The sequence below is a fragment of the Anopheles aquasalis genome, chromosome 2 (assembly GCF_943734665.1).
Source record: "Anopheles aquasalis chromosome 2, idAnoAquaMG_Q_19, whole genome shotgun sequence".
Lineage (NCBI taxonomy): Eukaryota > Metazoa > Arthropoda > Insecta > Diptera > Culicidae > Anopheles > Anopheles aquasalis.
In genome coordinates, this window is record NC_064877.1 from 106,650 (window position 1) to 118,599 (window position 11,950).

The window sequence follows — 11,950 nt, forward strand, 5'->3', positions numbered from 1 at the left end:
TTGAAAACGCACCAGAAATAACCGCGTATCGTCTGGTTATCGATTTCTAATTCCTCCCTTGCGCCACGCCAAAACAGGTTCCACTCGTGGCCGACACCGACATGTGATTGCCTTCGATGACAAAATCCATTTTATCATACACCAAATCTCCATCGACCTTGAGAGGGTTGGAGGCGGGAACCTAGGTGCTATCTCAACACGATCGTCATCACGGCAACAGTTCGCCCGCAAAATCCATTAATTTGCATATTCGCGCTTAAAATTGTCAAAATACCGATCTCCACGTCCGCAGCTACCGCACATGGTCCACAAACCGTCAGCAACCCTACCCGTAGCATAATCTTGGTGCCGAAATGAATGAACCACCGCGTAACGTGAAGCAGCCTTGCTTACGGACTAGCCAGTCCAACGGGCTCTGATGATGTATTCGTTGAAATGAAAACGGATTACGTATGGTTCTGCGCTCCGACCTGACCGGTAACGACTGGGTGTGCATTGCACCACAGGTCGCCTGTTTACTCGATGCTTCTTGCTGATGACAAACATTACCAATCCAAACAAGTAAACAGTAACGGTTGGCTGTGATGCTGCGATGGGCAATGCTTTTCCTGGCTGTTCACACTTCCGGTAATGGATATATCTGAATCCCCCCCCCCCCCCCCCCTGGGAAATAATAGCTTTCAAACATGATACCGCATATGATGGAATTCGTAGGTTGTTAAAGATAGGCTGAACATAGCATTTATGTCAGGAAGGATAACTAAATGTCTTCCTTCATAATTGTTTGCCTAACTAATCATGAGCAAATCGTGCTCTAATTGACAACCCCACATTCAACATAAAAACTCCATTAAAACGTGTGGTATTAAACGTCGGGTAGTATTATCAACATTATTATTTGTCGGTTTCCGGTGTAGTGAGCAGAAAATTCATCAAAACTTTGATGCGTGTCCAAAACATTGTTTGAAATTTGTTAATTATACAAACCACAATCCATCATTCTGCGTCGCAACACGTTAAACAAGTAAATCATACTAATGTGCTTGTAAAACTTTTTTGGTTTAAATTGTCACTAATCACCGTTGCATTGTTCCTGGAAACAACATTGGTAGTAACCATTGTAAATAATAATAAGATAACGTAGTTTACCGTCTAAAACTAATCACACCTACACTAGACAAATCGCAAAAAACACACCTCCACTACCTCTTACTAACATTGCCGATGTAATTTACAGACGAATCGTTTACTATCCATCTATCTGTTCAATATTGTCGGTGCCCATCACGGCGCAACAGTGAGGCGTGAAACATGAAACAGGCACTGTTTCGTGTTCTGATCGGAGTTCTGACTAAACCGAATTAACTTCATACTGCATTCGGTTCCATCCATCCGGTTTCCAGCAATAGTAACCTATCTTCCTGGTCAAATCCAGGAACTGAAGTTTAAATTGTTTTTCCTTACCACGTAACGAGGAAGCGTAACGTGGTTTGTGTTAGTCCTGGTCTAATTCGTAGCAAGTTATTTAATTAAATAAATCCCCAGTTGTTGGATTGCAATGTCTCGATCTGATGATTCTGGTGTTAGTCAGTAGCGTGTCATACTTCGAGAAAAAAAAAGTTGAGCTGTCCTTGTTAATGGGTTATAACAAGGACAACTTTCTACACCATGATTCGCGGTGGTTATTATTAAACCGCAAAAGATCCTTTCTATCAAAGGTGATTTCTATAAATACTTTCTACGCAGTAAGCAATCGCCCTAGAAACCTCAACACGGTGGTAATGATGAAGTTAAACACATTACACCCATTTAATAAATACAGTATTGTTACGCGAAGAAGGATTCTGGAAAAATCATTTGGCAAAATCATTTCAGTTCTCTTTTTCAGATCAATACAATGAGGGACCACCTTTTCCTTAATGGGCGAACCGAAGGAAAGAGAAAATCGAAACGATATAATTCATTTATGCACCACACTTTCTAGCGCTCTCTAGTAACAAAAACCATCAATCTCCAAAGAAAAAAAAGGCGAAAGGATTGTCAGGCTAGAAACAATGCGGGACAACCCTATCTCTACTTACAATGTACCTTGTTTAAGGGAATGCGAATTTAATTTACCATCCTTTTCCGTGGCCGAGCGAGGGATTGGTCGGCTATTTATTTATTATTCGGACCGAGCCGCGTGGTGCCTTTTGGGAGTGATTGGAAGAGAGTTTGGCCTTCTTTTCTACACTGATACAGAAGCATTTCCATTATCCAACAAGGGAAGGATACAAAAAGAGAAACATTGCTTTCCGCACTTGCGACTGACTTTAGTTCCAAGTAGTAGGGGATGGTAATCAAAGTTTTGCAAAGAGTGGATGTGGTAGGTTATTTATGATCATTGGAGTGCAGCGAAAGCACTTAGTCCAATCCTTTTTGTGCTCTTCCACACCAAGGTGATCTTGTACCTGGGCCATCACGGAACTAATTTAAAAAATCAGTCAAACGAAGCGATGAAACAACACAACAGCAGCAATCCTTTCTATACGGTGATCCGTTTTCCACGAATTGTCTTCTCGATTTGATTTACTTCTTCAAAATTAAACCTTCCGACCTACGGAGAGCATGTAGTGGGTAGGGAAGTTGCGGAGCAGTTGAAGTTTTCCAATGAAATGTACCAATAAAAAGAAATAATAATTTTCTATACGAAATATGGTTCAGCTCCTCGCTATAGGCACATCAAACATAATCGATCATAAAAAAGGGCGCTAGCAGCTAAAGTACCCAAACACGTGGTCCGCATTCTGCGACCTATTAGGGAGACTGTCCTTCTAGTATTGATTTTGCTCACTCAACTGTGCACACAGTGGAGGCCAAATTTCATCCAGCATGGGCACCACCATTCAGGAAGCGGGTACCACAGCACGGCAGTAAAAAGGTTATGCTTACCATTATCATCAACACTGACAAGCAAGGCTAAACATACGGCTCGTCCGTCATTATATATGTTAAAAAAAAACACTGACAAGCCTCCGTACACGGATGCGACCGGGTGGCTGTGAATTTTCACCTGGAGTCCCTCCTTTTCTCACCGCGACGGACGATGGTCCCCATCGAATGAATAGCTTTGGTTCAGTGAAAAGTGAAACCACGCCAAGAATGTAATTTGTTTCCCCTTTGTACCTTTTCCGAGCATCCTGGAAATACTCTCAGCAGAAGCGAACACCAAATCGCAAACGTGCCGTATCGCATATCCTTGATGACGACCGAGCCTCGCCTACTACTACACCTTCTGGTGCGGCGCTGAGGTGCTCTATTGTTATGATGAACTCCGATGGAAAGAAGAATCAGGGCTCCTAGATGCTACTTTGATGGCTTCCTACACGTCAGATGACTTGAATGTTATCTTCCTTGCGCGAACTATCACCTAGCGTCTCGGCGCACGTTGGGGTAAAGGTGGAAGTAAACTTTACGACACGTTCGGCATGACGGGAACCAGGGATGTGCTTGGGTTGCGTGGCTCAGTTACGCACTCCGAAGTAAGATGTAGTTTCTTGTCTTTCGTTGAGTCGCATTCGCTGTGTAGAACACTTTCACAATCCCATACAATTTACCATTCGTTCCGCAGCATCGTCATACTCTACCGATACGATGTTCCAATCAGTGAACAATTTCCTTCACCGTACTGGCCCAAGACGGATGCTATGGCATTTTTGCCATTCCACGCAAATAGACAGTCAGCGTTGTAATGCCAAAAGCGCCTAGGCAGCCTCCACCGAACACACGTTCCGAATGAGATGGTCCAATTACGGAAGTCACTCGTTGGCCGAAACGGAAGTTTTGTGTGGAAATTTGAGGTTACTCCTGAGAAGTGGGATAGTTTTCGGTAAAGATAGCTCACCGCTGATTTGCTAGCTTGTTTGTAAGGGAATTTAATTTTCTTGGAATGCGTAGCCGGTCATCTATTTCAAGAATGCACGTGTCCGTGCTAAAGAATTTCCAGACAAGGGATACAGTTAAATGGATGGACAGTTCATTTCCATCAAATCAGTAGATATCAAATCGCATACCAGTTTCTGGTATTCGTAATCCTAAACTTACTGGAACTAACGTATGGAACAAATAAAAAACTGACAATGGTACTATGAACATAATTTAATTTTAAGCTTTCCAACAACAATCGTTGATTGATTATTTATATTACATTGACCATGGTTATATGTTTTGTTCTGTTATTTATTCCACCAGACAACATTAACCTTTGCGCAACTGTTTGGTGATAGCGCTAATGCGCTGGCACCGATAGGAGGCAGTCGGAATGTACTTCGGCAAGGTGATCGCTCATCGCAGCATGATCACACGCACATCGAGACGATCGATGTCAAGTGTGACCAAAGGAGTGGTATGCTGGTGACGGTGCAGTTTGAAGATGATTTCCGTGGGGTCATCTACAGTCAGGGCTATCATAACGATCCCAAGTGCCGCTACGTACAAGCGAACCAGGGTGGAAGGCAGTTTACCTTCACCGTACCATATAATGGGTGCGGCAGTAAACCGTCCTGTGCCGTGTGCGCTTCGGTGGACAACGTTCTCGTCATCCAAACGGATGAGGACGTGCAGGAGGTATGGGATACCGCGCGCCGTATTTCGTGCAGCCAGAGCGAGCAGCAGCAGAATACGATCATCTTCAAACCGTTCGTCGTCGATCAGCTGGAGGTAGTCAATGTACCCACATCGACCGGCGGTGTCGAGTGCTGGATGGACATACAGCGTGGAGCCTACCCAAGCATCTCCCCTATTCCCAGTATCATTAAGATTGGCGAGGCGCTCAGCGTGTTGGTGTATCTGCGCGATCCCAAAGGTGAATACGATGTGTCGGTGAAGGATTGCTACGCCTTCGACAGTGCAGACTACGATGCAGCATCCACGGCCAGGTTGCAGCTATCGGACAAAAATGGTTGTTCACGCAAGAAGAAGTTGTTTGGTTTGTGGCAGAAAACGACCCAAACGGGCAGTTCGGGGGCCACGCTCGTTGTGCACAATAGCATCAAAGCCTTCAAGTTCCCCGATCGTATGCAGGTGTTCTTGAAGTGTGATATCGAGATCTGTCGTGGTGGTTGTGGACCTCAGGTTTGCGCCGAAGAGAACCTTATCAGTGCAGTGCAGACAAGTACAAGTCGTCCGACGGGGCCAACGCGGGGAAGACCAATCCCAACCACCACTCAACCATCTATAGTCCCAACACGTGGCCGTCGTCCTCCGGTGACGCAACGTCCAACCCTGGCGCCTCAGCTCCCACCATCAACGGCTCAACCACCACGTCGAGGTACCCGGCCTCCACGTCCGATCGAAACAACGCCTTCTTACACAACACCAGCGCCGGCACCTTCCCGACGCACTCGTCCTCCAAACACCCGTCCACCTACCATTTCCACCACGGAATTTAGCTGCCAACCAGGCTCTACTGATGATCGGTGCAACGACGTCATCGTTACACAGCGCCCTGACTGCTCGCGAGGATCTCGTGATCCTCGTTGTCGATCTCGAGGCACACGACCAACCCCCGCTCCTTCGACTCCTTCCACTCAAACACCTCTCCGATGCTTCCCTGGATCAACGGATCCCCGCTGTCCTACCACATTCCGTCCCAGTGTGCGTCCAACAACACGTCCTCCACCACCACCGCGCACCACGCAACGTACGACGACTACAACAGAAAAAGAAGAGGTGTACGATGGTGTTCCCAACTGTTTGCTGCGATTCGATGATCCTCGCTGCTCAGAGATCGCCATCTTTTTGCCTGAAATCCCACAAACTCAAGTTACTACGCGAGCACCTATTGTGCCAACCGTACCGTCGGTGACAAGTACTACGGCGTTGAACTGTTTCCCTGGATCCAACGATCCTCGTTGCCGGACACCAGTTCTTAGATGCCCACCAGGAACAACCGATCCGCGATGCCCAGGTTTCGTGCGTCCTCAACTTTCCACAACTCCCGCTGCTCGTTGCTACCCAGGTAAGCCGGTGTATAATATGCTATCAGTATTTTGCGAATGTATTTCATAAAACATGTTTTTTTTTCATGCAGGCTCCCCTGATCCACGTTGCCCACAGCCAACCCCAGCACCAAAGGAGGTCGCCACATATCTACCTCCAGTCGATAAACCAAACTGCTACCCTGGTTCTAGTGATCCACTATGCCCATCGACAACAAGACCAACGCCAACCACTCAGCCTCCACTGCGATGCTTCCCAGGATCAACTGATTCCCGATGTCCTCAAACAACGAGACCGGCACCGACAACTACACCTGCTCCACGCTGTTACCCCGGTTCGACTGATCCACGATGCCCACAAACAACAACACGTCCAGTACCGACAACTACTCCTGCACCTCGTTGTTATCCTGGGTCTACCGATCCTCGGTGTCCGCAAACTACAACGAGACCAGCGCCAACAACTACTCCTGCACCGCGTTGTTATCCTGGGTCTACCGATGCACGATGCCCTACAACTCCTCGCCCAGTACCGACAACACTGCCACCACTTCGATGCTATCCAGGATCGACTGATCCTCGATGTCCTCAAACGACAACAAGGCCAGTGCCAACAACCACAGCTGCACCTAGGTGCTATCCGGGATCGAATGATCCGAGATGTCCTAAACCAACAACCACTCGTCCCGCACCTACTACAACCCCTGCTCCTCGTTGTTATCCAGGATCCAGTGATCCTCGTTGCCCTCAAACAACTGCTCGTCCTATTGAAAAGTGCTTTCCAGGTAAATTTTACTGATATCAAATATGGTTACTATTGAGCACTACTATCAGTTAAATTGATTACTAAACATTAAATCTCGTTAAAGGTTCGCGCGACCCAACATGTTCTGATAAGCAGGACTCGGAAACATATCTACCACCGGTGGAACAACAAAGAACAACAACCACTGCACGCCCAGCATGCTTCCCAGGTAATCATGAGAGCCACAAGCATATTGAAAATCTTAGTGTCAACTAATTACTTTTCTTTCTTAATTACATCAGGATCGACTGATCCACGATGCCCACAGACCACTCCTCGCCCAGTGCCTACAACACAACCACCACTTAGATGCTATCCAGGGTCAACCGATCCACGATGCCCACAGACCACTCCTCGCCCAGTACCAACCACTACTCGAGGACCATCGTGCTATCCAGGATCGACTGATCCTCGATGCCCACAGACCACTCCACGCCCAGTGCCGACCACTACTCGAGGACCATCGTGCTATCCAGGATCAACTGATCCTCGATGCCCACAGACCACTCCACGCCCAGTGCCGACCACTACTCGAGGACCATCGTGCTATCCAGGATCAACTGATCCTCGATGCCCACAGACCACTCCTCGCCCAGTGCCGACAACACAGCCACCACTTAGATGCTATCCAGGGTCAACCGATCCACGATGCCCACAGACCACTCCTCGCCCAGTACCAACCACTACTCGAGGACCATCGTGCTATCCTGGATCGACTGATCCTCGATGCCCACAGACCACTCCACGCTCAGTGCCAACCACTACTCGAGGACCATCCTGCTATCCAGGATCAACTGATCCTCGATGCCCACAGACCACTCCACGCCCAGTGCCAACCACTACTCGAGCACCATCGTGCTATCCAGGATCAACTGATCCTCGATGCCCACAGACCACTCCTCGCCCAGTGCCGACAACACAGCCACCACTTAGATGCTATCCAGGGTCAACCGATCCTCGATGCCCACAGACCACTCCACGCCCAGTACCAACCACTACTCGTGGACCATCGTGCTATCAAGGGTCAACCGATCCTCGATGCCCACAGACCACTCCACTCCCAGTGCCAACCACTACTCGAGGACCATCGTGCTATCCAGGATCAACTGATCCTCGATGCCCACAGACCACTCCTCGCCCAGTGCCGACAACACAGCCACCACTTAGATGCTATCCAGGGTCAACCGATCCTCGATGCCCACAGACCACTCCACGCCCAGTGCCAACCACTACTCGAGCACCATCGTGCTATCAAGGGTCAACCGATCCTCGATGCCCACAGACCACTCCACTCCCAGTGCCAACCACTACTCGAGGACCATCGTGCTATCCAGGATCAACTGATCCTCGATGCCCACAGACCACTCCACGCCCAGTGCCAACCACTACTCGAGGACCATCCTGCTATCCAGGATCAACTGATCCTCGATGCCCACAGACCACTCCACGCCCAGTGCCAACCACTACTCGAGCACCATCGTGCTATCCAGGATCAACTGATCCTCGATGCCCACAGACCACTCCTCGCCCAGTGCCGACAACACAGCCACCACTTAGATGCTATCCAGGGTCAACCGATCCTCGATGCCCACAGACCACTCCACTCCCAGTGCCAACCACTACTCGAGGACCATCGTGCTATCCAGGATCAACTGATCCTCGATGCCCACAGACCACTCCTCGCCCAGTGCCGACAACACAGCCACCACTTAGATGCTATCCAGGGTCAACCGATCCTCGATGCCCACAGACCACTCCACGCCCAGTACCAACCACTACTCGTGGACCATCGTGCTATCAAGGGTCAACCGATCCTCGATGCCCACAGACCACTCCACTCCCAGTGCCAACCACTACTCGAGGACCATCGTGCTATCCAGGATCAAATGATCCTCGATGCCCACAGACCACTCCACGCCCAGTGCCAACCACTACTCGAGGACCATCGTGCTATCCAGGATCGACTGATCCTCGATGCCCACAGGCCACTCCACGCCCAGTACCAACAACTACACCACCTCCTCGATGCTATCCAGGGTCTACAGATCTACGATGCCCAACTACTCCTCGGCCTCAAACAACGACACGTAAGCCTTGCTTCCCGGGATCACCTGATCCAGCCTGTCCAAGACCGTTCGATTCTACGACTCCCTCCTCGTGCTACCCTGGATCACCGGATCCCAACTGCCCGCAGCCTTATCGACCAACTAGTACTAATCCTCCTGCTACTTATCTTCCACCGTTCCCGGCCGAATCGAACGCAAGACTCGCCCGACACCTCAGCCCTGAAACGCTCAGTGACATTAACGCGTTGGCTGATGTGAGCGACCATACTGGTACGGCATCCGGTGATACCGTCAATACGAATCCTGACGTCGTGAACCCATCAGCCCCTATCAGCGCCGTTGAATCGCGGGTGAAACGAGACATCAACCTAGCAAACGAATTAGACGGTGAATCGACTAGAGAAATCATCTCTATCACGCTCAACATTAAGGGCTATCAGTTTGAGCCCGAATCGTAAGCTGGCCATATTTAAGTATCCATGTGCGAGACATCCAACCTTCATAATGTCAAAACGTATAATACTCATACACAGTCGTAGCTAGATTAAGAAGGTAACGATAGATGAAGAGACGAAGGGGCCCAATCACCCGCAACTGATGCCTTGTTAAGAAATCAGGTACCGAACGCTCACTGTAAATATGATCAATAAAATGTTTCTTGGCGACACACTACTATACGCCAAGTTTAAGTTCTCCCAAGAGCACCGTGCTGCATCTCATATAAAATATGAAAGAAGAACTATTAAATACTCTCTGAAATACCAAGGTAGATTTGTTTATTTCTACTGATGTCCTGCTTGCAAGGTATCACGGTAGACAACCTTCCAGCCTCAGGTATGCGCCAATACATGGGCAATCATTTCTCAAAAACATTTTGCACCAGAGACAGATGTTGGTGCTGGAGAAACTGCATCATCAGCTCATCAATATCATCGTTACTGCGTGCTATCTGCTGCCGTATTGTCTGCTTAAAGTCCTCCTTAACTCCCTTATCAGCACCTCGTGTACCAATACGACGCGCCCCCGTTGCCAAGCTCTGTTGCGGCATAGCCAACTCCAATTTTACTTCCGGAGAATGCGTCCACAGGTGCATAAACTCCTCGATAATCTCCGCGGTGATGATGTAGCTCGTAAACAGCAGGTACGAAAACTGACGCCGGCTCTTGATGATTTCGAAAATGATTTCCACCGTCGTCGACTCGTGCGGCCAGTTAAGCTGCGACAGCACCAATAAATTGCCGAGCACTGAGTTGCTACACTCCGGATCGACCAGCTTCGGTTTCAGGATCGCTACCAATGTCTGCACGAGATAATGCAAAATGGCTCGCTTCGTGAGCGGTATCAGCATGAGTAGCCGTGCCGTTGGTGTAAGTGCAACGTTCTCCAGGTACGATCCACCGGATGGCGCCTGAGGCAGATGTTTCAAGATTGTGAGGATCTGATCAAACAGATGAACCGAAACGGGTCCTTGCGCGAGGTTAAGTGCAAACTGACGAACAGATTTCTCTAGCGCACCCATCGAGACAACGTTTGGTGATTGCAGCAAGGTGGCCGTTTCGTCATGCTGCCCTACGCACACGTACAGATCGATTAAGAACTTTTGCATCCATCCAGAGAGTTGCGGAAGGCATAGTATAAGCTGTGCAAAGTCGCTCTTCATGCGTTCGGTCGAATGTAGCAATTGCCAGCAACTGTGACAGGCGATAAAACAGTTTGGTGCATCCGCACTAACCGGTGCCGTAACCAGAATGTGCGGAATCTCGAGCACTCCCTCCAATGGTCGATGTTTCATATCGAGAGTCACATCTTTCAGTGCCTCGACCAGTATCACTTCCGTCTCGGTGGTTCCATCCTTCGATCGAAGCTTCGAATGTCCAATGTACTCCTGCAACGCCAGAACGAACACGACAGTGGCGCAGAACAGGATCTGTTTGCTTTCCGTCGACCCGAAAGGATCGAGCTTATAGATATGGATGATCTTCTGCCAATAGACGTCCTTGCTCCAGCTCTTTTTAAACAGTACGAACGGTTCCCATTTAAGGATTTTGCCACAAAAGTCAAGAATGTCGAATATTTTTTTCCAGCAATCATTTACCGATCGAACACGATCCTCACACTCGCTGCTCAACATCTGGCTGAGATAATACTCGAAACACACGGCCATCAACTGGTGCACGTGTTGGGGCGCTAAGTCGGGCGCACGATTGAAGACCAACGGAATGGCTTCATTGAACAGCATCTCCTTGAAGCTCGGCACTGCCACGTTTTGTATCAATGTTTCGAGCAAGCGAGGCTGAAGAAAAGAACGAACCGGGTTAGTGTGCTGAAATATACGATCGGCCGTAGCCCCAAGAAACGGCCCTTACCGCATGAGTGGATATCGCCTGTGGGAAGCGCTTCAGCAGCAGCAGAATCAAGCGGCAATGATCTAGATTGTTATTGGAATGCGCTGCCGTCAGTAGCAGTATCTGGTGCTGGACTTCGTACGAAATGTACTGGAACATTTTCACGTAAAACTCCTGCTCGGGAGTTGCAGTTCCCTCCGGGATGCGTAACGCGTTGGTCATCGCGGATATCTCGTTCAGGAAGTTCGACGGCGTTTGATGAGCACCATGGAAAGTCATGACACTGAGGGCGAATTTTTGGGAGGTTGATGAGTATCAATCGTTACAGACATTCGATTCCTTTTCTACTCACATATAACCGAGGCACTTGGCCGCTTCCTCGAAGTTGTTGGCATTTTTCTCAATCTCGTAGGCCTCGAACTGAAACGAAAAAAGGAACCCGGCGAGATCGCTAGAACGGGAAGAACGCTAGGAGGAAACCGCGACCACGTACCTGTACACCGAAATCGTTTGGAAAGAGCGTTTTAGCCGCTATGATCCACGCCTTGGCTTTGTAAGGATCGGTGGACTCTTTCGCACGAGCAATCAGGTATTTTTCATTCGATAAAACTTCCATTTTCCGCAGAAAATCGGCGAAATCCCGAAAGGAAAATCCACCGAAAAAACCAAAACAATAACAAATCCACCTTGACAGCTGGGTGACAGCGTGGGAATCCCAACCCTATTGACAGAGACCATTTTCTCTCTCCGCGCAAC

The 11,950-nt window shown here is 48.8% G+C and overlaps 2 protein-coding genes across 5 annotated transcripts in view; one reads left to right on the plus strand and one right to left on the minus strand.

The window, feature by feature from the left end:
• Window positions 1-9,550, plus strand: part of LOC126573342 (mucin-2) — a 28,271-nt gene extending 18,721 nt beyond the window's left edge. Inside the window, exons 3-7 of one of the 4 annotated variants that reach the window (XM_050233388.1) lie at window positions 4,231-5,998; window positions 6,071-6,763; window positions 6,848-6,952; window positions 7,026-8,262; window positions 8,341-9,550. In XM_050233388.1, coding sequence (XP_050089345.1) covers window positions 4,231-5,998; window positions 6,071-6,763; window positions 6,848-6,952; window positions 7,026-8,262; window positions 8,341-9,307 — 4,770 coding nt within the window. In that variant the 3' untranslated portion in view covers window positions 9,308-9,550. Of the gene's footprint in view, window positions 1-4,230; window positions 5,999-6,070; window positions 6,764-6,847; window positions 6,953-7,025 lie in introns of all 4 variants that reach the window. The other 3 variants (XM_050233397.1, XM_050233379.1, XM_050233370.1) reach the window with 3 other exon arrangements.
• A 58-nt stretch (window positions 9,551-9,608) lies between these two features.
• On the minus strand, window positions 9,609-11,866 carry LOC126573377 (integrator complex subunit 10). The gene is made up of 4 exons (XM_050233449.1): window positions 11,688-11,866; window positions 11,547-11,614; window positions 11,216-11,477; window positions 9,609-11,142 (listed from the first exon to the last, which is right to left on the minus strand). Exons 1-4 carry the CDS (start codon window positions 11,808-11,810, stop codon window positions 9,706-9,708), a joined length of 1,890 nt encoding a protein of 629 aa, XP_050089406.1. The 5' UTR covers window positions 11,811-11,866; the 3' UTR covers window positions 9,609-9,705.
• Window positions 11,867-11,950: the final 84 nt, after the last annotated feature.

What these genes read in the sequence shown, in the direction of transcription:
- LOC126573377 (XM_050233449.1), bottom strand. Translation starts at nt 11,810, where the DNA reads ATGGAAGTTTTATCGAATGAAAAATACCTGATTGCTCGTGCGAAAGAG. An exon ending in GCCAAGTGCCTCGGTTATAT is followed by an intron (nt 11,478 to 11,546) that starts GTGAGTAGAAAA and finishes ATTCGCCCTCAG; the next exon opens with TGTCATGACTTTCCATGGTG. An exon ending in AGGCGATATCCACTCATGCG is followed by an intron (nt 11,143 to 11,215) that starts GTAAGGGCCGTT and finishes TCTTTTCTTCAG; the next exon opens with CCTCGCTTGCTCGAAACATT.